We start from the raw sequence: 22,724 nt of genomic DNA, 5'->3' as shown, positions 1-22,724 counted from the left end.
CCATGAAACCGTCTGTCCACCGATATACCGACGATATACCGTCACATCATTGGCTAACCATCTTCAACTTGGGCCTTTCTGTAGCGTACAACCGACTGCACTCCCGAAGAAAGTTGCGAATCACATCAGAATTTCCTTTGCCAAAGTAAAACCAACCAACATGAGACCCAGGCCAACTACCAGCGACAGCGATGTCTCCGAACTCCAAAGGTGTAGCAGCATACCTAGCCAGATCACCACGGCCAGCTCGCCTGAAGACAGTGACGAGCTAGGCGAGCAGTGGCCAAGTGGTCTTGGCCGCCTCTCGCACCTCTCTGCCATGTCCAAGTTCTCTATGAAGCTTAACCAGATCCACCACATCAAAATCTGTGCCACCAACAACGAGACCAAGGATGGTGCTACCGTCTACGTCTTGAACGTCTACCTGCGCTTCGTGCAAAAGGGTCTTCCACCACCGCCCGGCCTTGGTGAGTCCGAAGGCCAGCGAAAGAAGCGTCTGCGACTCGAACGAGAGATGGAATGCCCCCTGTACCAGGTGGAGCACCGATATTCGGAATTCCGCGAGCTGAGGAGGCGCATCATGGAGACCGTTAGAGCGCGAGGAGGCAGATATCACCAGCACTGCTCGTACTGCAGCCGCGTCAAGTTCATCGACTCGTCGACCAGCTTCCCACCTCGCGTGCCGAACCGCGGACTCATGGCAACATGCACAGGCTGGCGCCAGATCTGCACGCACTTCCGCAAGCGGCAACTCGAAAGCTTCGTGAACCAGTTGCTCAAGGCAGCAAAAGATCTGTCGTACCGCACAGGAAGAGGGCAGTGCGAGCGGTTCCTCGTGGTCTCACAGATCCTCAGCTCGTTTCTGTCGGCGCCAAGTATGCTGGCAACGGAGAGCGTGTGGTAATCCAATTGTTGGATTCCAATATGCGTTTCTGCTGACGGTTGCCTGTTGCCACGTTACAGCAAGTGATCAACTCTTAAGTAGTCTTATTGGTCTTCGCTGGTATGTCAGGGAGGGATAGGAAAGCAGGTCCATGCTGATTAATATAATGCTGTTCGTCACGCGTCGCGTTCATCACGAATCCATTTGCTCTACAGCGGGTGAAGTTCTTCACATTTTGAAAAGCTTCGCAGTCGATACTGCTCAGACCGCAAAGGTGTGTGCAGATCGATTGTGTCTGTTATCCGCCGCGACAGTCATTGGTTGTTCTAGAACGTTAGGAGTCGATGCATAACAAATGTGGACGCGTCCGAGCCCTTTGAGCAGCGTATGTGCGACGCGCCAGTATCGGTGGTACGAGAGATGCCATGGCGATTTGTACCGCGATGCACTGTATGCGCTCACGACATAGCAGCTCTTGTCGCAAGTAGACGAGCACGAATCATAGAGACCCACGCCCGATCTAGCGACGCCGGTCCTCATGGCATGAGGTCATGTCTGCAATACGTTGGGGGTACGAGTCGTACCTTACGACGGGTTACGCTCGCCCGGCGCTGCACCGTAAAGTTGAACCCATGTCGAAGTTATGGTTCCTTCAAGCTGGAGGACCTGCTGCACTCCACACTGTTGACGGCAGCGAGCTGGTCGGTGACGGTTCGAGTCATACCTTGGTGAGCTACTGTTGTTGCCACCCTCGAGCCTGGAGGGCACATCGCCTAGTAGGCAAAGCCTACCTTTACAGTCACTTTCGGGTGATAGCATCGTTTGAGAGAAAATGGCTTCGCTTTTCATTACGAAAACCGATCTTGAACCGGTATTGCACCTCTAAAAAACTATCAGACCCGATGTGGCAACCATCTTCACCCCATACTCCCACTTCGCCCACTACAGTAAACATTTCTGCGTCTTTTTTCCACCCCTTCAAGATCACCGACAAAATAAATCGCCAGCCAAAAAGGCAGCAGTGATGCAAGTGCGGCTGGAGCCGAGCCACAAACGAACACGCAGCTTCGAGCGAAGGTGTCTGACTCACAAGGATTGACTGCCAACAAATCGAAGAATGGTGCCCACCACGAGCGACTTGGACGAGATGGATGCCGTCACGGACTCGGCGAGCGATCGCTCTAGCCTCGACGCACTGGAGCTGGGTGCGCGGCTGTCACAGCTATCCCGCGCCAAGGTGGCCGTGGCGCTCAACAGTGTTCACCACGTGCAGATGTGCACGAGTTACGACCGAGAGGAGCACGTGACGGTGTACGTGCTGGACGTGTTCCTGCAGTCGGCGCCGAGAGGTCTGCCGAGCTGCATCGCGACGACGTCGGCGTCAACAACTCAGCACAGGCACAAGGAGAGCAAGCGCGAACGCAGGCGGCGCGAGCTGCGCGAGAAGGATGAGCTTCGCGCAGACTACCAGGTGGAGCACCGCTACTCGACGTTCCGTGCGCTACGCGAGCGCATCGGCGAAGTTGTGGTGGCGCCCAAGGACAAGTCACATCCGCAGTGGTGTCCGTATTGCACGCGTGTGCGGGAACTCGTGAACTCGGGCGTGTTTCCGTCGCGGTTCCCGAATGGCAGTGTAGCTACCGTCATAGGCTTACACAAGCTGCTCGTGCGCAACCGTGAGGATCGGCTGGAGTCGTTCGTGAACTTGCTGCTACGCGCCGCCAAGGACGTGTCTTATCGCTCCGGGTGCAATCCATGCGGCCGGTTCGAGGTAGTGTCGACGCTACTAAGCGACTTCCTGACGGAGCCGCACCTGCGGACAGCGGGCAGCGCGTGGTGACGGAGACATCCAGCTAGACCAAGGGGTCGGAACGATCCCGGAGAGCCAGCCGACCAGCGAGGAAGCGTGGTTGGCAGCGGCGCAGTAGATTAGACACGGATTTGGTGCATCGGTTGGGTGTAGTGGCGTATAACTTGGCGTAAACGAACGTGCAGCGCGCGCCTGGATATTCACATAAAAGTTTTACCGCCGTCTCACTCACAATGATGGGATACTGCACGTTTGCATCTCTACTTTTATAAAATTCATCACTGCCCAATTTTGTGCTGTGTCCTGCAAGTACAGATTGGGCATGCTAGATTTCCAGTGCGTCAGTACATGTATTGTAGCGGATCCACCGTCCTTTTCGGTTGTGAGAAGAAACCTGGCGAGATTACTCCATGCTGATCCCGACGGCACAAAAAAATAGTGCATCCTCAACTCGGCTGCAACAACGACCGCAAACACGCCAAAACGAACAACTCAAAAACTCTGTGAAAAACTCTGTGAATACCCAGGCGCGCGCTGCACGTTCGTTTACGCCAAGTTATACGCCACTACACCCAACCGATGCACCAAATCCGTGTCTAATCTACTGCGCCGCTGCCAACCACGCTTCCTCGCTGGTCGGCTGGCTCTCCGGGATCGTTCCGACCCCTTGGTCTAGCTGGATGTCTCCGTCACCACGCGCTGCCCGCTGTCCGCAGGTGCGGCTCCGTCAGGAAGTCGCTTAGTAGCGTCGACACTACCTCGAACCGGCCGCATGGATTGCACCCGGAGCGATAAGACACGTCCTTGGCGGCGCGTAGCAGCAAGTTCACGAACGACTCCAGCCGATCCTCACGGTTGCGCACGAGCAGCTTGTGTAAGCCTATGACGGTAGCTACACTGCCATTCGGGAACCGCGACGGAAACACGCCCGAGTTCACGAGTTCCCGCACACGCGTGCAATACGGACACCACTGCGGATGTGACTTGTCCTTGGGCGCCGCCACAACTTCGCCGATGCGCTCGCGTAGCGCACGGAACGTCGAGTAGCGGTGCTCCACCTGGTAGTCTGCGCGAAGCTCATCCTTCTCGCGCAGCTCGCGCCGCCTGCGTTCGCGCTTGCTCTCCTTGTGCCTGTGCTGAGTTGTTGACGCCGACGTCGTCGCGATGCAGCTCGGCAGACCTCTCGGCGCCGACTGCAGGAACACGTCCAGCACGTACACCGTCACGTGCTCCTCTCGGTCGTAACTCGTGCACATCTGCACGTGGTGAACACTGTTGAGCGCCACGGCCACCTTGGCGCGGGATAGCTGTGACAGCCGCGCACCCAGTTCCAGTGCGTCGAGGCTAGAGCGATCGCTCGCCGAGTCCGTGACGGCATCCATCTCGTCCAAGTCGCTCGTGGTGGGCACCATTCTTCGATTTGTTGGCAGTCAATCCTTGTGAGTCAGACACCTTCGCTCGAAGCTGCGTGTTCGTTTGTGGCTCGGCTCCAGCATCACTGCTGCCTTTTTGGCTGGCGATTTATTTTGTCGGTGATCTTGAAGGGGTGGAAAAAAGACGCAGAAATGTTTACTGTAGTGGGCGAAGTGGGAGTATGGGGTGAAGATGGTTGCCACATCGGGTCTGATAGTTTTTTAGAGGTGCAATACCGGTTCAAGATCGGTTTTCGTAATGAAAAGCGAAGCCATTTTCTCTCAAACGATGCTATCACCCGAAAGTGACTGTAAAGGTAGGCTTTGCCTACTAGGCGATGTGCCCTCCAGGCTCGAGGGTGGCAACAACAGTAGCTCACCAAGGTATGACTCGAACCGTCACCGACCAGCTCGCTGCCGTCAACAGTGTGGAGTGCAGCAGGTCCTCCAGCTTGAAGGAACCATAACTTCGACATGGGTTCAACTTTACGGTGCAGCGCCGGGCGAGCGTAACCCGTCGTAAGGTACGACTCGTACCCCCAACGTATTGCAGACATGACCTCATGCCATGAGGACCGGCGTCGCTAGATCGGGCGTGGGTCTCTATGATTCGTGCTCGTCTACTTGCGACAAGAGCTGCTATGTCGTGAGCGCATACAGTGCATCGCGGTACAAATCGCCATGGCATCTCTCGTACCACCGATACTGGCGCGTCGCACATACGCTGCTCAAAGGGCTCGGACGCGTCCACATTTGTTGTGCATCGACTCCTAACGTTCTAGAACAACCAATGACTGTCGCGGCGGATAACAGACACAATCGATCTGCACACACCTTTGCGGTCTGAGCAGTATCGACTGCGAAGCTTTTCAAAATGTGAAGAACTTCACCCGCTGTAGAGCAAATGGATTCATGATGAACGCGACGCGTGACGAACAGCATTATATTAATCAGCATGGACCTGCTTTCCTATCTCTCCCTGACATACCAGCGAAGACCAATAAGACTACTTAAGAGTTGATCACTTGCTGTAACGTGGCAACAGGCAACCGTCAGCAGAAACGCATATTGGAATCCAACAATTGGATTACCAGACGCTCTCCGTTGCCAGCATACTTGGCGCCGACAGAAACGAGCTGAGGATCTGTGAGACCACGAGGAACCGCTCGCACTGCCCTCTTCCTGTGCGGTACGACAGATCTTTTGCTGCCTTGAGCAACTGGTTCACGAAGCTTTCGAGTTGTCGCTTGCGGAAGTGCGTGCAGATCTGGCGCCAGCCTGTGCATGTTGCCATGAGTCCGCGGTTCGGCACGCGAGGTGGGAAGCTGGTCGACGAGTCGATGAACTTGACGCGGCTGCAGTACGAGCAGTGCTGGTGATATCTGCCTCCTCGCGCTCTAACGGTCTTCATGATGCGCCTCCGCAGCTCGCGGAATTCCGAATATCGGTGCTCCACCTGGTACACAGGACATTTTCATCTCTCGCTCAAATTGCAGGCGCTTCTTTCTGAGCAGCCCGTGGCCCGTATGGATGTAGATACGCACTTCCTCGCCAGACGTTGACGTTGCGAATTGGACTAAACTTTGTGCAGCGTCAGCAACTCGCTGGCGGTTCTTCCTCGAGTAGATCTGGCTGGGCACGCTGCGGGTAAAGAAGAGAATTCGGGCACGTTGGTTCTGTAGGCTTTGATGCACAGCTCACGTTGAAGTGGATCCGATCATAATTGATGATTGGCCGTCAGCGACAGCGTTCACTGCACCAGGTGCAGTGCATGTAAAAGCAAATGACGGTTTGATGCCGTGTTTCAGGTAATTCGATAATGCAGCCGTATGTCCGAATAAATTGATGCGTGTTGCTGGCTGGATATTGCGGCGATGGATTTTGCAGCAATGCCGGCGATGCGGCAACTAGACTGTCTTTTGCAATGGGATTCACTCGCCGCCAGCAAGTAAAATACTGATTGAAGCGGATATGTTTGAGGAACCTTTTTCGTTACTGGTATTGACTTTATTTGCGACTTCAGGCGTGCACCCGCGGCAGCAAATTGGGTGCCTTGCTATGGAGATACACATAGTGCGTGTAGCTTTACACTTGGCGAGAATCGACACCGTACAAACACACATCATTGATATCCTTCGCAGGGATCCGGAAAAAATAATAAGGCGAAAAAATAAATTGCATTTACAATATTCAAATATTTATTTTTTGTCAACAATTTTCTTTGCGTTTTTTCACCATCTTTTATACAAAATGGAAATCTTTGGTCAGAGTCCACACTAGAAGAAAAACCGGTCTTCTGACCAAATCTGCTCAAAACCCGTACTTTCTGGTCGTACGAATGAAGCTCTCCTGCACGAATTCAGTCCGGAAACATTTTATTGTGTTTTTCCTCCAGTTTGCTCTACTAATTAGTGCACTAATTAGAGTCCGTAGTTAGCGGTATGCCATGGAATCTTTGAAAGAATGTTGCTCAAATCGTGTTTTCAGTACGGTTTAGCGGAAAATGGGATTATTAGAAAGTGTCAAACCGATGCTTATTCGTATTCGATGAGCTAAGTCGAACGTGCAATACTTGACCGCACTACTTGGTGCCAGTAAGACGATGTACGATTGTAAGAAATCGTACTCCAGTACGATTTAAAGATAATTCGCACTGGATATGTCGTACTAATTACACTCGAAAATCCCGAAAAGTCTAGCAAAGCACAATACGTTTAGTTATTTAATAACATTAAAGTATATCCAAATACCGGTGGAGTCACCCTAACATGTAAAACCAAATTTCCAGCACAGCCTCATAACAAAGCTTTTTCGTTTAACAGTGCTCGTGAATTTGACCAATCAAGGCTTCCGTATGCGCCCTTCTACGACTTTCCAGTTGCCTAGTGCTCATTGTACCGTTCAAACTTACTTTGTGAGGATGTAGCGCTCACTTACCGACGTCCAACGAGTGTGAACCGTTCTTCGCGTCGGTAAAGGTTGCTTATTCGGACCTACGGAAGCTAAAATTTTATCGCGATACCCGAATTGTGTCGAAGAAGCTAATTTAGTAATGAGCAAAACAAAGCAGGACCACCAACTAGTCCTGGTACATGTAAAGCACTAGGGGGCTCCTAGTGCACCGGAGACTTGTGCTGCGTCAGCAAGCAACTTCATAAACTGCCCCGTAAGCAAAGGCACTTCATAATCATCTTCATAATCATGCGACCACACAATCACGTCCTCACCGCCAGTGAGTCACCGGGCATGTCGGCCGTGTTGTCTGAGCTTGAATTTGACCATCGTGACAAATATCCGTCAACGCTGGAGATGCTAATGTTGCTCATGTACTTGTGGGATGTGTACACAGTTGAATCGATTGGATCGTAGAATGCCTGTACGCATTAACATAATGCAAAATAATGGCATTATTCATTTTTCTACAAGTTCAGACTTCATTAATATCATTATGGAATATTGCCCTTCACTGATCCCTTCTACACTACCGACGATGAGCCACGCCACCAAAAGTGTCAACATTAAATTTTAGTCTTACATCGACTGGTTCAACCTTGAATTTTCATCATCATCAATGATGACTCCCGACTCCAGTCGTCTAGTACATGTATAGCGTAGATTGGCGCCGATGAGAGAGTCTGGCTGTCAGACTTTAAACACAACAAAAATTACCACCTTGGTGATAAACAAGTCGAAATAGACGTCAAGACGAAGTCATGCCCCGTGATAACTACAACGATTTCGACTTTTCCACCAGCACTAGTGATACGGACACTGAGCGTACCAGCGAGGGCTCTAGTCTGATCAAAGACTTGCAGCTTTCCCAATTGTCTCGTGCCAAGGTAGCCGTTGTGCTGAACAGCATCCATCATGTGAAAATGTGTAAAGCCAAGGAAGGAGGGCACGTGACGGCGTATGCGTTAGAAGTCTTCTTGCAATCAACGCCGAAAGGTATCGCGAAGAAGAACAAGTGTACGACAGATGACCGGAGTCCAGACTACTCAGTGGAGCATCGTTATTCGGCGTTCCGTACGCTACGCGAATGCATCAGCGAAGCGGTGAATATTCCCAAAGACAAGAGCCACGCGCGGTGGTGCCCATATTGCTCTCGTGTACGGGAGCTCGTCCACTCGAGCGTGTTTCCACCGCGCTTTCCAAGCAACAGCATAACAATCGCTACGGGCTTGCACGACTACTTGGTGCGCAACCGTGAGCACCGCCTGGAGATGTTCATGAACCTGCTACTTCGTGCGGCCAAAGACATTTCATATCGCTCAGGATGTACCCCATGCGGGCGATTCGAGATCGTTTCAAAGCTGCTGAACGACTTCCTGGCAGACCAACACCTGCAACACCCTCTCAGCGTGTAGCATTTTATCGCGAAGATCGATTGCTTAAAAATGAAATAAACTCTATTCGTGATTCTTGTCGGATCAGTGTATGCAGCCATTTATCCAAGTTCTGGGCCAAGGTTGCATGTGAACAAACTCGACTGGAAAACAGCGTGAGAGTTTTCAGCTGGCTCGGATGTGGGTTCTGACATGCATAAGATCACCTGCCGAATGCTGTTCGGTGCGCTCATATCACTTGAAAAGCTACAAACTAGGGAACATGCTTTATAATTGGTTGGTGTCTTCAACATAGGAATGGTTGCGGCTTATAAATTCACAAATAAAGCGATTCTTTTCGCGTGCCATGATACACATATGGAGCTGCTACTACCCGCAAACTAAGCTATTACCTATCTGATAACATTTTTTGAGAAGACGGCTGGAGAACCCTACAAAACGTCGCATGACTGCAAAAACACACATCGAGCTGCTCGACCACAACTCAGTGTCCTATCCATGAATCCGTGAGACGTCCGATGGACAGCCGCCAATGCAGAAGTCAATGGTGGTGAACACAGTTAGTGGAATTGGCTAAATAGCTTCTCGGTGCGAGCAACGGGATCACAACCAAAATCACCGGATACCGCATAGACGAAGGCGGGAATGCCTCTCTTCAGTCTCGCTCGATTCTTTAGCCTTAGCTCGCTCGGACGACGCCACCGTCGCGGCGAAAGAGAACAGCGGCGAATTATGCGGAGCCGATCATCGCGGCGCGTACAGGAAGTTTCAACCGTGAAAGGTGTTGTACACATACCATATATGGAGGCCACGTCCGTCGAGTTCGATATTCGCAGCAATCGATCGATCTCTTCGTCATTCTACGTGAAGGGCAGCGCTGCGTGTCCGGATCACCGCGGGTTGATGAACTCTTTGCGCTCGTTTCGAGCACAAGGCCCTGTCGAGGTTGCCAAGAAGGAGCAGAAGAAACTCCGCAAGGCATTGGAACGTGCGGTCAAACAAGAGCGAAAAGAAGCTCGCAAGATGCAGAAACTCGCCAAAAAGTCCGACAGGTCAGTGAGAGAAAGAGGTGGCAGCTGCAACCGAATCGCTTTGCTATCTACTACCACCGTGAGCGATTGCAGTGTCATGTCAGACCAGGAGATCTTGGCAGAGATCTGGGCTATGCGTTCATCGTCCATGGGCCGGGTGAGCGATGAGAGCATGCCTGTAGTAGACGACAAATTGGCGGATACTGCGCCCATGGAGTTCTTGTTCTTCACGGGCTGCCCAGATGACAACAGCCTGGATGTAAGACACCGGCGGGCTCGATCGAAAGCCCGACTGGCGCGGTACAGTGCGACGCCGTCTTTCACAACGACTGTCCCCGTAAAATCGACATTGGTGTCCAACATGCCACCGCTATTCGTGCCACGCTTTTGAGGATAACCAGGCTGATTCAAATACATCGATTTTATTGTTAAGCTTAGAGGAAGCATTCTTCCGCCGAAGGTAGTGGTGATGAGGTTTACTACAGTGCAATGAGGCAAATTAGTCAATGGCTACACTGAACGATGATTGGTTGCTAGGCGATATACGACTGTAGAGATGCACTTCAATTTGGTTCACGAGATTTCCAGGAGGACTTGCTAGACACAACAGTGTAGTGGATTATTGTTTAGGCATACACTAGACCGACGGAATGTAAAGCAGTGCTGTCCAGAGTGTTGCAGACTGCAGTAAGCATGCTACCATCTAGTACTAGTAACATTTGGTGCGCTGCGTACGTCCAACGTTGCCTTGGACAGCTCTGCTTTGCGCTTTCTTGAGCATCGACCAAACGAATTTCGTGGCCTCGCGTACAGTGTACAATCCAAGCGTCCATGTTTAAGTATCGCCGACTTTCTGCAAGGGCTGATGTTCCGACCTGCCACAGCACGGAAGTGACGGCAGCGCGATTCCCCATCGTTAGCCTGCATCCGAGGCAGCACAAGCCACACACGCCAAGCGACGGAATAACGAGACAGCTCTGCTGGCACCTCGCGTTGGGGCTTTGTTCAAAAGTTTGAATGCCCAACGATGGCGACGAAAAGCACATCTTCTATGCTCGGTGCCGCGAAAACAACTTGCAACGGCGTCAACGAACGCCGAGACGCTGGGTACTGCTCGAAGTGCCCTTGACAAGGTTGGCAATGAGCGCTTGGATCCGAAATCAGATCGCGAATTGATGTTTTATGCTTGAAAGATTGCAACATTCCAGCGCATGGCAGTATATTCAAAAGGCTCTGTCTTTCGCGCTCATGAAGTAGTTGATCAATTCATTGTACCGCATCTATTCGACAAAGTAACTACCATCTCCCTTCAATCCACGTTGTGCTTCTATCAACACCTGAACGGGAGCAAAAGCGACATGCGGCATACAGAAACGGTGCAAAACAGCAAAAAAGCTGCAATGATACAACCAGACACGAACCCATGTTTCCTCGCGCTCCCTCATTCTCCGAGTTCCCCGCGACAGCTGAGCTCTTCTCTGATGCCCGCAACGGAGTCCCAATCCGCTCCGTCCCCGGCGCCGGCGCGTCCGCGTGCGCCGCCCCCGCCGGTGCCGAACTTCCCCCCGCAGTCGGCACCCGAGGCTGCGCCCGCGAAGGAGCAGCCGGCTCCCGGACCTGTCCACGCCGCGGCTGCAGAACCGCCCACCAAACGCAAGACCCGCGGCATTATGCGCGCTATCGGCGGCCTCTTTAAGCGCAAAGCCAGCGACGTGGACGACGCGATGGAGCCTAGCGACAGTGAGGCCTCGCAACGCCGCACATCGCGCTGGTCACGCTGGTCTCACTCGCATCGCGGGTCGTTCCCAGAAGCGCCGCTCGAAGTAGCGGCCGTGGCGGCCCCCGAGACCGCCCCCATCCAGGAGAACGAGTCGGCGGCCTCCTCGCCCCACCCGGATGAGCCGCCGGCCAAGAAAGTGAAGAAAGCTACAGTTGAGCACCCCACGACGGAGAAGAAAGCCAGCCCCTTGTCTTTCAACAAGACCAAGCAGTCGCCCACCGACCCGTCAGAGCTGCTGATGGCCGACTCGAGCGACGAGTCGGGAGCGGAACCTCAACGTGTCTCCTTCCTCTTCTTCGGAGGCAGCGACGTCGACAGCACGTTCCAGCCGGAGCTGAGGCCGTCGGAACTGGATGATCTGCATGAGAATGATATCCGTCCGTCGCTTCAAGCTAAGATGCCGCTCTTCTTCTCACCGCCTTTGGTGGAGCATATGCGCCGCAGCAGCATCCTGCCGGACCCGAAAGAGTACGAGTTTTAATCTTATGGGAAGGATCAAGTCTGACGGGTTGGCGATGGATGATTTTTAACTATTTTTTGGTGTAAGAAGTAGCAGTAGCGTTAGCATATCGATAGAGGGGAGAAAGCAGAGTAAGTTTCGGAAATACAGACACCACAGACACCAACGGACTTGCCTCACGATTGCTTTTGGATGGGTGCTCGCGTAGTTGATATGGTCACGAATCCAGCCAATTTAATGTAAGAGGAGACACGAAGTGATGAAAATGCGTAGAGGAATAATCCAGCTTTGCTCTCTCGAAGGACTTTACGAGCCTGTGGATTCACTGTTGGTTTGTCTGCCATTTCTGAGTTGCTGTGAGCGTCCGTTGATGCTCTCTGCTATCTGCACGATGCATCGACGCTACGCGCACAGTCTTATTCAAAAGCAGCTTTTCGCCTCGCGAGCGGATTCCTTGACGCTGTTGCTCTTTCTTGTGGCTCCCCTAGCCGTATCGCCTTCTAGGTAAACCAGTGCAAACCACGGTATAGTTGAAGCCACATTAAATGTGGTTGCTGAGTCAGACTCCCATATGGCCCCATCGTGCGATATTCCAAGCCTGCTGCTCAAGAATTTTGGCTTGAGTTAAGATGCGACACCAACACGACGATGCCAACCGGCTCATATCCATTCTCCACCCATTAGTTTCACTACACACCGAAGCAGCAGCGCTTGAAATCCACGCGCGGGCTACCGAGAGCCAACAATACTTCTTGTAGTGACTGTAGTGCTCCAAGGTGCAAGCATTTTTGCCAACATAGTGACTGCCATATGCAAGTAGTCAGCACTTTGAATTGTGCAAGTAGCCTGCACTCTTACAATCGTACACACAACGGCTATTCGCACAAAAGTATTCAGACAAACGAGATGTTCCAACGGGTCTTTTATGACCACGCATGCGCTGTGCCGCGCCGCAGTATGCAGCGCATGTGTGGAGGGGGGAATATCTCTGAGCTGTGTGCTCTATCGGGTGGCGACACAAAGGTCCCTCCTCGCACAGTCAGAAAAGACGCGGCCGTTGACGGACGTACTCGCCACCAGCGCTGATCAATTCACTAGCCCTCCTCTTCACCGCCATTATCTATCAAGTGCTTTAGCAGTGGAAGACGCTTTAGCGCAACTACAGGTCGAATCGCGCTCGCTATACAGGAAACAGGAACGACTGCAACAGAGACTTCTGACGATCAACAATGGGACTGTCCGATTTCTTCCATAGCGTTTGGGACTTCGTGTGTCGACCTTTTGAGGACTGCACAAGCTGCTGCGATGTACTAGACCCAGACTACTACCGCAAGACGTCGCCCGGTGTCCGCAGGTCTCCGCAGATGTTCAACCGCTGGGAGCACGACGTCAAGTACAACATCACTCCGTCCCGCCCTCCATCGTCGCTTCCCCCATTCGCGAGCAGTCAGGTAGGCACCAGAGAGCATCAATCGAAGACACTGTCTTCTTCAGGATCGAGGTCGGGATCAAACTCGGACTCGCCATCCAATTACTCGTATGAGGAGGAGGATGAGAGGCAGGTGCAGTTCTTGTTCTACGGCGGCAGCGATCCCCCCACGCCCACGTCAGCAGGAGGACTTTACTCGAACGGATATCGCAGCGATATGATCTCCAATTACGTGGAACCCATGAGCCCAGCGGCGTCGATTGAGTCACCACGAATTAACCACGAGATGCCGTGCTTCTTCTCGCCAAGAGATACACCACTACAGTCTCCAATGTCAGCACCGATCTACTCCCCGCACCTCTTCAAAATATCTGAACAGCGAACATCGCGACGCAGTACAGGTTACTACAGTATGCGCTACTCCAGATGAGCAGCGTCGATATATGTAAGCATGCGTGTATCTCCACGTCCCCCATTATCTATAGCGCCCCTGTTTGGGGCGTAATACAGCCTTTAGAATGAGTTTTTCTTGCTGCACCCGCCTAATTTTCTAGCATTGGCGCTTTTGACAGAGGATAGTCGCAACTTGCGTGGTTCGTCAGCATGGCTGCCAACTTGGCAGTGTCAAGTTGTTAGAAGAACGTGTAGTACACGCAATGACCGTAACATTTCACAACTGACCATCACAACGCTCCGAGTGGGGACACAGCGGATCGGAGCCCCACGCAGCCGAGAAACCAATTATTGGAATACTTGGTCGTCGATGCAAATGCGCGCTATTTGGATACCAGGCGACCGCCACGGCAGCTACGGCGTAGCCTACGCCAGGCAAACACGCTGGATTTTACCGTCACGAATGAAATGCCTCGTTCCGCCTGGGCATGTGTCTTGGATTGGAGTAATAAGAATGAGTGTTGTGTCCAAACATGAGCCCCATTATCTCTGTTTTTGTGAGCAAATAAAATTTGAACGGGACATGAGACTTGGAACGGCGTGCAACCTGGTCCTTTACACGTCTGGCCAGCTGTAACACTTGGTTGAAGCGAGCGATCAGGTCTCCGCAGCTTTTCTGGCTCACCGACCATGGTGGCTTCCAGGCTCGAACCTGATGGCAATGCCCCCGCAAGTCCAGCTTGGTGTCATTCCCCAATTCGACTCGCGTGACTCGAATCAAACGTTCCGCAGTAACGTACCAATACCAGCAAGCCCCAGTAACTATCATGCGAGCCTTCATGCGTGCCATCGGCCTCGGCGGCCTCTTCCGTCGTTCTGCTGATTCTGCGGCCAAAGCCTCTACGGCTACTAACACGACCGGCAGCTTCCGCGTGCTCACACTCGAGCAGTTCGAGAAAATGACGACGGTGAACAACTCGGCTGCCTTCGAGGCTCGTCGCAGCAGCCGCCACAGCTCCACCAACGAGCGTCCGCAGTTCCTCTTCTTCTGCGGTAGCGACAACTCGGCGTTCCCTTCCGGCGAACTCACTTCGCCCAACGGCAGTACGTTGGCGTCTCGTCTCGCCAGAATGAAAGCCCCCACTCCTGCACAGCCGGTTATCGACCACCACATGCCCGTGTTCTTCATGTCGCCGCTGTCCCCCTCACGCCCCTCGCTCGGGGTCGGATTCGCCGGCTGCTAGTCGACTTTGAGTCGACGGTCTTCAACTTGTCAGTGATCTCCTCTTCCTTCTCTCAAGCACCAGAACATACCACAAGAGGTTGATTCAACTTTTGACATGAAGATGCAGCCACCCCCTAGCGTTGAGAAGACGCTTCACTTCTCACTCAAACTGATGCAGTAAACTACTCCATCTTCGACTATTGACTCAGTATCTGGTTGATCGCAGCACTGGTGATCGAAGTCAGTGCATCTAGCAAACGATCGAGCAGATGATCAAGAATTCATCCTCCACTTGGGAGCTTGGCCATGCACGCAACCACGCACCAAGAATCTTTCAACTAATACCCCGTTATCCCATTCGATTGGACTCTGATCGAAGGAGTTAGATCGAATGCACTCGTCCCCAGCCGCCTCCGCGAACGCAGCGATGGTAGCATTTTGTTTCCAAGGACACCCAAACACTGATGTCACGCAACCAGTTTCAAGTCGTTCGGGGAGTACGCAGACGTGCACCTTACTCCCCCTGGCCCGATGACCGAAGCGAACCGCGACGAGATCAAGTCTAACCTGCATTTCTCATCGGAAGGGAATGCAAACCATAGATCTTTGTACTGCAGTGAGTTTTCTGCGTAGCTAACAGAAACAATCTCCAAATCAATACAAAGCCAAACTCACTCGTAAACCTGTTGAAACAACGAGCTAAAAATACAAGACCTATCGGATCCAAGACGTCCACAGGTTTTGCAGCTTCCATACGCTCGCCTTCACGCTATGGGTCCCGTGTCGAGGCAAATCGGCAGCAAGAGGAAGCCAGGTGATCTCCGCCGCAAGCGGTTAACCCAACTTTTGAACCACGAACGCGAAAAAGTATCCTCGTACGCGTCTTCAGACAGGTAAACCACGGTTCAGTTGCGGCGTTTGTTGTACAACTCTGACCCTACGTTTCTACAGGCATCTCGGACCTCCGATTCCGGTATTATGTGGCGCTAGGAGTCTTTCGCCGCTACCAAGTCTCAACTCCATCAAAAGCGCCATGTTCGCTGACCTCAATCTCGATGTATCATTAGAGCCACTTGCTGAGCAAGCGCCACAGCTTTCTCCGCTGAAAATCACGCGACGGGTGGGTGCAGATCGGTCATTTGTTTTATTGTCTTCACCTGAATACGGGGCAGCTACAACGGAGCTACTGGAGATGTCACCACCAAATACCACCAAAGTGAGCAAGACTTTCCAAGCTAAAACAAACAGTAGTCGTCCGCTGACACAACAGCGTGATCGAGGCTTCTTCACGTACGCTGCAGACTTTGATCACCTTTAGCAGGTCACTAACTTCTTCACTTCCTGAATTGTTTCAGACCTATAAAATCCTCTCGTGATTCATTAGTGCGAGAAGCTGTTGTGAACCGTGACGTCGACCATACGCGTGATGCAGCACGAAAGAAGTATGCTCGGCAGCTGGAAATTACACGAAGACGTGCTACCGTTGGTGCGTCTTCGCAAAGTTTTTTCGACCGTCTTGACTCCATGCCAGTCCGCGAAGCCATTCAGGTGGGAGAGCTTTGCAGTTGTTGGCTACATTTCATCACTACCTGCTTTACTTCAGTATTGTGGCACATGTAGTTGTTTGAGGCCCAACGCCAGGCGCTCCTTGAATTTTCCCTGCTGCATTTTCGGGGCCACGTAGACGATGACGAGTTGAAATTGATTCAAGTAAGAATTCGATCCATGGATGGTTCCTCGATGTATTGAATAACCTCCGGCCTTTTGCCGACAGGATGACTTGTTGGAAATGACTGGAAAAAAAAAAGAAAAGGAGCTCCAAACCAGACTCAAGACGATACAACAGGAAGAGGTACGTTTTCGTTAGACGATGGAGTCATTAACAGAAACATAACTACATGTATTTCTTACCTTTCCACTGAAGCTGCAATCTGAACAAAAGAAAATATCATTGCAGCAGTTGAAGAAATCGCATCATGAACAGATCCAGCGAAACCTTGTCACTGCTAAAGAACAACGCAAACAGCAGCTGGCTGCACGAGAAAATATCGTACAGGAGCAGGAGCGTCTTGACAAAAGCTGCGAGGACCGCGATAGGCAACGGAAGCATCACATTGAAACATACCACGAGGTCACAATTATTGTTGGCATTCACATCAAGCAACTGATCTGTGTCATGTTAGAAACTCGCCGAGCAAATCAAGGATAACGCTGCTGCTCGAAGCACGTTCAAATTGGCGGTTCAAGGATCAAGTCCGGTTCGTTCCAGCAGTTTTAGCTGCTCTTTTGCCCATATTCATGAATACTAATTATTCCTACGCAGTTGTACCGAACGCCGTGGTGGTCAGATAAGTCTGAGGAACGACTAAAAGGCTTTCAACGTCCCATGACAGTCCAAGCGCCCACACAGTCGCCAATTATCTACAGCAAACAGAGGTGTCGATGGTATGACTGATAATCTGAGCTTCGGCCTGTACAAAACACACAAACAAGCCGTATATCGTATCATTTTCCCACCCTTGACATTAGTTTTGCTGTTGATTCAACTGTAAAGGCAGTTAAGAGTGGCTGGCTGCCTACTGGAATAGCTCGGGGGTCTGTTCCTCCACATACAGCAACGTTGAGTTGACCTTCTTCTCCCAGCCATCCAGACGCGTCACGAGCTCCTGCAGCTGCGAGTTGTCCAGCACACGTGGCTGCACCCACGTAACCCGTACGATGCCGTCCACCTGGTCGATGGATCCCTTGATGAGCTTGCACGACAGCGCGCGCATCACGAGCCATTCCACCTGCTCCAACGGCAGACGCGTAGCCTCTGCGATCTCATGGAACGGGATGTTGCGCTCATGCGACGGACGCTGGAACACTAGCACCATCAAGGCCAGCAGAGCCACCTTCTCCTTCACGTACTCCTGCTTGCTCACCAGCGCCGGCTGCGCGTTAAACTCCTTGCTGTTCTGCCCCACGATCTCGTTAAACCGGTCAATATCGCCCTTATTGAACGCGTGCAGTAGGTCCGAGAGCCACTGCTTGTCCGTGCCCTCCAGCGCGCGCAGGATCGGGGTCGCCAACTGGAAAAATAGAATTAAAATGTCAATATTATCATCCAGAATATCATCTTAACAGTGTTGCCTTACCACTTCACCGAAGTTAAAGACGCCGTCACCAGTGAGCGCAGCAATGCTGATGTTTACGGCTAGGTCGAAGCGTTCGTTGGGACGCATCTCATCGTATTGCGTGTAGGCGAGGAACATGAGCGCGTTCTTGTAAAACTTATCGGCAGGTCCCAGTGCTCCATAGTAGTCACAGGCCACACGGTAGTAGGCTGCATGAACTACTGGCTCCGCACCCACAAGGCCTTCGATCACCTGCTTGTCGTCGTCCACTGTAGCCTTCACTTCGGCTAAAAAGTCGGCGCCACGACGGAACTTGAGCTGTGCGATCTGCATCTTGCACAGCAGAACAGCCTCGTGCGCCGTCTTAGTGCTCAGCTGGCCTAGGAGTTGCTCCATGAACTCCTGAGCCTTCGCAGGGTCTGCGAACTGCGTGCTGATCTCGGTGCAGATGACCACAAGGCGGATCTGGTTGAGTTTGTCCTGAAAGGGGCGAATAAACTCCTGGTACAGCCTGGTCAGGTTCTGCGGATGCTTGTGGCACATGGGGTCACGCACAAAGGCTTCGAGTTCGCCCGTTAGTTCATGGTAAAGTCTGTGAGAATATACGCAGCATTTTGTTAGTTGAGAAAGTAGAATTCTTTTAGCAGGTTCCTGTGGATATAATGCAGGAGAAGAGAGACGCACTTGCGGACGTGCAGGTCCTTGAGCTTCTGATAGCGCTGTGCGATGTCCGGGTACGCGGCCTGTTCCTTGGCGATGAAGTCCGTCATTGTCGTCTGCCGCCTCTGGAACTGGGGAATTGGATCCTTTTGCGATGAAGGGGACAACGAAACCTGCATTATCTTATTTATTATGCGTTACGATAGCGTATTGCATGATAGAGGTTTTAATATGACATTGGATAGGTTGAACCACTTCAAGGAATAAGTTGAAGTTTTGTCCATTGTTGGCGCATGCAGGTGTGCCGAGGGCGAGCGAAATTCTGTAGCTGTCGCGATGGCGGCTGCACCAAAGACCAGGGTACTAGTACAGCTGCTGACATAAGAACTGACTGTTTTTATTGCCTTCATTCGCAGTTTTGTTCGTAATAAATGCGGGCATTTAATGCTAATAAGTGTCCACTTCATGCTGATCAATACACGCCACATAACTCCTTCCTCCATTTATACAACCATCACAGCGTCGCTGTCTCTTTCTGAGCGCGCTCGAGGGCTCATATATAGCATCTGGTCGTTCGGTTTACCCGACAACAAACCAGTGTCCACTGTCATGGAACCTTTGCCGTTCATCAATCGCATTCTGGATCTCCTCGTCTCATCCGTTCGACTCCCAACACTCAACGGTGGAGGATCTAAACGACTGGGAGGGACGAATAGAGTCGTCTTTGCAGCAGCCATAGCGGCTACACTTGCTGCTCGACTAGAAGTCCCCACCGATGGAGATCGAAGGGCAACTGGAGGCTTCCGTCCAAAGTTGAACCCTGGGTGTTCCAAGTATGGCTGGTGCTGGGGTCGTTTATGTTCTGCTGAGGTTGATGACGCACTGACTGCTGGTCGAGGTGGAGGCCAGTCATCGATAATGTGCCGGATCGACTGCTCATTGCGAGACTGAAAGCGGGTTAACAGCTTCCGTGCCGAATCCATCGAGATGTCCGGTAGCTTTCGCAACGCCGCGGCCTCCACCAACCGCATCAACTCATCGAATGTCATCAGCACACCCAGCTCGGCACGAGCCACAACGACGCGCATGATTCCAGCCTCGTCACTTGGGTGGAAATACCCATCGGTGCCTTTTGCGTGCATAGCTTGTGCACGCTTCTTAACACGTCGATGTAGTGCCGCGAAGTGAACACCGTATAACTTGGCGGCCGCGCGTAGACTCATTCCCTGCTGCTCAACAGCTGCAATAGCTTTCGACCACGTCTCGGCCGGTACAGTGTGGCTCAGCTTGTAACCGCGATTGTCGTTAGACGACGACGCGTTGGACGCCGTGTCCTGCATCTCTTCCACACTGCTCCCGTTGTTGCTGACTGCGTATTGAATCCGGGGAAGCATCGAGCTGGTATCACTGCTGCGGACAGGTCCGACGTCATCATCATCTCTCGGACTGTTGCTGGGGCCAGTCGTGCCATTCTCACTGCCGCTGGTCCCGCTGGATCGCATCTCCACGTGGTCCATTGGCGAGTCTCTAATGGGCATCGACCCCGCTGAACGTCTATAGTTGCCCACAAGGATGGCACGACGTTGTTGCTGCTGTAGATACTGTCGGTGGCGCTGGTTGAAGCTGTGTCGCAGCTGAATTTGGCGCTGGATCTCGCTGTCAAATGGCATACGAGGACCCGAAATGGAAATGGGGTATATGACCCCTTGAGCTGGATCCGAAGAGCCCGAGCTGCATCTGCCTTTGCTCGTATCCTTCTCATCGTCGCTGCTGCTGCCCGTGACTTGTGCCAGGACGATACTCGAGCTAATGTTACTTTTCCCATTAATATTTTTTCTACCAGTAGCTGTAACTGTAATGGAGTTGCGATTGTCGGCTGCAGCTACTAAGGAACAAAGCGGAGGGACTTCGAGCCGTTCGGGTTGCCCAAACGCTGCCGCCGTCTTGCCGCTACTGCTGCTGCTGGCCGCCGCACCGAAAGTGAAGCTGTTGAAATGTATGAAGCCATGCACGCGCTTGAATTCGATCACCCAGCCCGACGGAGGAAAGTCGGGTGGGAGCGGTACGGCGCCGTCTTGACCGGCCACTGAGCGCACTGCCAGCCGCACGTCGTCGGACGTGATGCGCTTCTGGCGGCGTAATTTCTCCTTGAGCATGCGTAGTGCCTCCTTCTCGTCCGCTTCGCTTAGGTACCGGCGGACGGACCCACCTGGAGCGGCGGAGGACAAACCTCGACGCTGGAGGCTCATATGATGAGGTTTAGAAATCAGAGGTGTAAAGTCTCACTCGACTGTCTCGAAATGAAGGTCACCGCACACTTTTGTTTTATTTTGGTCGGCCTGTTTTCGAGTTTTTGACAATGAAAGATATATTTTGAAATTTGGGTTCAGTACAACATACTGAGTGCAAATGTAAGATGCGTGTCTTTGTTGCTTACCAGTGCGACGCTAAGCTCAGATATCTGCGCAACAAGTCGTTGCGCCAACGACTCAATACGCTGTCACTAACAGATACGTTGTGGCCCAGATATACTCACCCGTGCCTCAAGCGAGGCATCTTTCCAGACGTTTCAAATCTGAGTGAGGGGGTGGCATCTCAGAATTCGGCGCTGTTCGCTGTGATCGATTCGATCATCGAGCGGTCGCATCCATTTGCTGAAAAAGCACGGTCAGTAATTGCTGGCAGGCAGCAAGACGAGCAGCAAGGGCGGCGGTTTGTGAGTCAGGCTTTACATCTCCTTTATATTCCCTATTTTGGGGAGCCTTGACGTTTGGGGGTGCTGTCGCTTTGCACGGTGCAACAACTCTGGTTCAATACATTTTCTAAGCTCATCATTGTAATGAGAAGTGGCATGCACGTATTTGAACCTTACTAGCGCTAAAATGTTCAGTAGTCGATGACTACGACTGCCAAAATGGCGAGACTAAATAGACATTTAGAGTTTTTGTTTGTACCAACTTTTGAAGCCGACTATTATCTAAAAAAAACTAAAAATTAAAGTTTGCTCTAATTTAAAAATGTTTCGTTTTTGCGCTAACTTTTAGCAATTTGTTCGTCCTACTTTCGTCCTACCTGAACTACCTCATGTACAACCATTAATATTGTGTGGTGAACATTCAGAACCCACTAGTCGGCTGAAGATGAGCGGTAGCTTCGAGGTGGCGGATCAATCCGTGCGCCGCTATTTGAGCGACGCGGACGAGAAGGAGGTACTGCGCGCGCTCAATGAGCAATATCGCCGACAGAAGCACATCACGTCCGACGACGTGCGGCTGGTAGTGCGTGCAGTGGCCGGTCAAGGCGGCGCCGTGCCGCTCCCACCTGACTTCCCGCCGTCCCGATGGGTAATCGGGTTTAAGCGTGCACACGGATTCGTCCACTTTAACAGCTTTGCTTTTGATGCGGCGACCAATAGCAGTAGTGGAGACAAGACGGCAACAACATTTAGGCTACCCGAGCGGCTCGAAGTGTCTCCACTTCTCTCCGCACTACCAGTAGCCCACGGCCGGAGATCTAGCAACACCGCTACAGTCAAGCCTACAGCCAATACAAGCAGCACCAGAAACAATATCAATGAAAAAAATAACAGCAGCTGGAGCACCAGCTCAGCACAGATTACAGGCAGCAGCCTGAGCAGCGGCAACAACAACGACGAAGAGAAAGATGCGAGCAAAGGCAGATGCAGCTCCGTCTCTTCGGACCCAGCTCACGGGGTTATGTACTCCATGTCCCCGTCGGGCCCTCGTATGCCATTTGACAGTGAGCTCCAGCGCCAAGTTCAGTTGCGACACAGCTTCAGCCAGCGCCACCGACAGTATCTACAGCAGCAACAACGTCGTACCATCCTTGTGGGCAACCATAGACGTTCAGCGGGGTCGATGCCCATTAGAGACTCGCCGATGGACCACGTGGAGATGCGATCCAACGGGACCAGCGGCAGTGAGAATGGCACGACTGGCCCCAGCAACAGTCCGAGAGACCGCGACGGCCACATCGGTCCTGTCCTAGGAACTGATATCAACTCGATGCTTCCCCGGATTCAATACGCAGTCAGCAACAACGGGAGCAGTGTGGAAGAGATGCAGGACACGGCGTCCAACGCGTCGCCGTCTAACGACAATCGCGGTTACAAGCTGAGCCACACTGTACCGGCCGAGACGTGGTCGAAAGCCATTGCGG

General features: G+C 52.2%; 13 protein-coding genes across 13 annotated transcripts; 9 read left to right on the top strand and 4 right to left on the bottom strand.

Moving 5' to 3' along the window:
* The first annotated feature begins 100 nt into the window (after positions 1-100).
* PPTG_16678 (hypothetical protein) lies at positions 101-1,079 on the top strand. Its single transcript, XM_008914434.1, has one exon. It carries the CDS (start codon positions 161-163, stop codon positions 902-904), a length of 744 nt encoding a protein of 247 aa, XP_008912682.1. The 5' UTR covers positions 101-160; the 3' UTR covers positions 905-1,079.
* A 756-nt stretch (positions 1,080-1,835) lies between these two features.
* PPTG_16677 (hypothetical protein) lies at positions 1,836-2,973 on the top strand. Its single transcript, XM_008914433.1, has one exon. The coding sequence runs from the start codon at positions 2,001-2,003 to the stop codon at positions 2,721-2,723; it is 723 nt and encodes a 240-aa protein (XP_008912681.1). The 5' UTR covers positions 1,836-2,000; the 3' UTR covers positions 2,724-2,973.
* Positions 2,974-3,193: 220 nt separating this feature from the next.
* Positions 3,194-4,195, bottom strand: PPTG_16676 (hypothetical protein). The gene has a single exon (XM_008914432.1). It carries the CDS (start codon positions 4,103-4,105, stop codon positions 3,383-3,385), a length of 723 nt encoding a protein of 240 aa, XP_008912680.1. The 5' UTR covers positions 4,106-4,195; the 3' UTR covers positions 3,194-3,382.
* Positions 4,196-5,192: 997 nt separating this feature from the next.
* Positions 5,193-5,516, bottom strand: PPTG_16675 (hypothetical protein; the record flags this gene model as incomplete). Its single annotated transcript, XM_008914431.1, has 1 exon — positions 5,193-5,516. One exon carries the CDS (start codon positions 5,514-5,516, stop codon positions 5,193-5,195), a length of 324 nt encoding a protein of 107 aa, XP_008912679.1.
* A 2,302-nt stretch (positions 5,517-7,818) lies between these two features.
* On the top strand, positions 7,819-8,472 carry PPTG_16674 (hypothetical protein; the record flags this gene model as incomplete). Its single annotated transcript, XM_008914430.1, has 1 exon — positions 7,819-8,472. One exon carries the CDS (start codon positions 7,819-7,821, stop codon positions 8,470-8,472), a length of 654 nt encoding a protein of 217 aa, XP_008912678.1.
* Positions 8,473-8,869: 397 nt separating this feature from the next.
* PPTG_16673 (hypothetical protein) lies at positions 8,870-9,925 on the top strand. The gene has a single exon (XM_008914429.1). It carries the CDS (start codon positions 9,097-9,099, stop codon positions 9,871-9,873), a length of 777 nt encoding a protein of 258 aa, XP_008912677.1. The 5' UTR covers positions 8,870-9,096; the 3' UTR covers positions 9,874-9,925.
* A 151-nt stretch (positions 9,926-10,076) lies between these two features.
* On the bottom strand, positions 10,077-10,650 carry PPTG_23967 (hypothetical protein). Its single transcript, XM_008914428.1, has one exon. It carries the CDS (start codon positions 10,526-10,528, stop codon positions 10,109-10,111), a length of 420 nt encoding a protein of 139 aa, XP_008912676.1. The 5' UTR covers positions 10,529-10,650; the 3' UTR covers positions 10,077-10,108.
* Positions 10,651-10,872: 222 nt separating this feature from the next.
* Positions 10,873-12,073, top strand: PPTG_16672 (hypothetical protein). Its single transcript, XM_008914427.1, has one exon. The coding sequence runs from the start codon at positions 10,883-10,885 to the stop codon at positions 11,741-11,743; it is 861 nt and encodes a 286-aa protein (XP_008912675.1). The 5' UTR covers positions 10,873-10,882; the 3' UTR covers positions 11,744-12,073.
* A 516-nt stretch (positions 12,074-12,589) lies between these two features.
* Positions 12,590-13,695, top strand: PPTG_16671 (hypothetical protein). Its single transcript, XM_008914426.1, has one exon. The coding sequence runs from the start codon at positions 12,952-12,954 to the stop codon at positions 13,579-13,581; it is 630 nt and encodes a 209-aa protein (XP_008912674.1). The 5' UTR covers positions 12,590-12,951; the 3' UTR covers positions 13,582-13,695.
* A 676-nt stretch (positions 13,696-14,371) lies between these two features.
* On the top strand, positions 14,372-14,788 carry PPTG_16670 (hypothetical protein; the record flags this gene model as incomplete). Its single annotated transcript, XM_008914425.1, has 1 exon — positions 14,372-14,788. One exon carries the CDS (start codon positions 14,372-14,374, stop codon positions 14,786-14,788), a length of 417 nt encoding a protein of 138 aa, XP_008912673.1.
* Positions 14,789-15,540: 752 nt separating this feature from the next.
* On the top strand, positions 15,541-17,224 carry PPTG_16669 (hypothetical protein; the record flags this gene model as incomplete). The annotated part of the gene is made up of 8 exons (XM_008914424.1): positions 15,541-15,662; positions 15,721-16,059; positions 16,125-16,317; positions 16,390-16,479; positions 16,544-16,621; positions 16,694-16,900; positions 16,953-17,027; positions 17,093-17,224. 8 exons carry the CDS (start codon positions 15,541-15,543, stop codon positions 17,222-17,224), a joined length of 1,236 nt encoding a protein of 411 aa, XP_008912672.1.
* On the bottom strand, positions 16,919-18,714 carry PPTG_16668 (hypothetical protein). Its single transcript, XM_008914423.1, has 3 exons — positions 18,570-18,714; positions 17,907-18,477; positions 16,919-17,840 (listed from the first exon to the last, which is right to left on the bottom strand). Exons 1-3 carry the CDS (start codon positions 18,653-18,655, stop codon positions 17,346-17,348), a joined length of 1,152 nt encoding a protein of 383 aa, XP_008912671.1. The 5' UTR covers positions 18,656-18,714; the 3' UTR covers positions 16,919-17,345.
* Positions 18,715-21,685: 2,971 nt separating this feature from the next.
* On the top strand, positions 21,686-22,682 carry PPTG_16667 (hypothetical protein; the record flags this gene model as incomplete). Its single annotated transcript, XM_008914422.1, has 2 exons — positions 21,686-22,484; positions 22,600-22,682. The coding sequence occupies 2 exons, from the start codon at positions 21,686-21,688 to the stop codon at positions 22,680-22,682; spliced, it is 882 nt and encodes a 293-aa protein (XP_008912670.1).
* Between the last annotated feature and the right edge of the window lie 42 nt (positions 22,683-22,724).

This window comes from Phytophthora parasitica (assembly GCF_000247585.1).
Source record: "Phytophthora parasitica INRA-310 unplaced genomic scaffold supercont2.60, whole genome shotgun sequence".
In the NCBI taxonomy this organism is placed as follows: domain Eukaryota; phylum Oomycota; class Peronosporomycetes; order Peronosporales; family Peronosporaceae; genus Phytophthora; species Phytophthora nicotianae.
Note: the sequence above shows the minus strand (reverse complement) of the source record. Positions and strands in the feature narration are given on the sequence as shown.

Excerpts from the sequence above, each read along its gene's own strand:
- PPTG_16678 (XM_008914434.1), top strand. The coding sequence starts at position 161 with ATGAGACCCAGGCCAACTACCAGCGACAGCGATGTCTCCGAACTCCAA.
- PPTG_16677 (XM_008914433.1), top strand. The coding sequence starts at position 2,001 with ATGGTGCCCACCACGAGCGACTTGGACGAGATGGATGCCGTCACGGAC.
- PPTG_16676 (XM_008914432.1), bottom strand. The coding sequence starts at position 4,105 with ATGGTGCCCACCACGAGCGACTTGGACGAGATGGATGCCGTCACGGAC.
- PPTG_16673 (XM_008914429.1), top strand. The coding sequence starts at position 9,097 with ATGCCTCTCTTCAGTCTCGCTCGATTCTTTAGCCTTAGCTCGCTCGGA.
- PPTG_23967 (XM_008914428.1), bottom strand. The coding sequence starts at position 10,528 with ATGTGCTTTTCGTCGCCATCGTTGGGCATTCAAACTTTTGAACAAAGC.
- PPTG_16672 (XM_008914427.1), top strand. The coding sequence starts at position 10,883 with ATGATACAACCAGACACGAACCCATGTTTCCTCGCGCTCCCTCATTCT.
- PPTG_16671 (XM_008914426.1), top strand. The coding sequence starts at position 12,952 with ATGGGACTGTCCGATTTCTTCCATAGCGTTTGGGACTTCGTGTGTCGA.
- PPTG_16668 (XM_008914423.1), bottom strand. The coding sequence starts at position 18,655 with ATGACGGACTTCATCGCCAAGGAACAGGCCGCGTACCCGGACATCGCA. Across the intron at positions 18,478-18,569 it reads AAGGACCTGCACGTCCGCAA|ACTTTACCATGAACTAACGG; the intron begins GTGCGTCTCTCT and ends ATATTCTCACAG. Across the intron at positions 17,841-17,906 it reads TCTTTAACTTCGGTGAAGTG|TTGGCGACCCCGATCCTGCG; the intron begins GTAAGGCAACAC and ends CTATTTTTCCAG.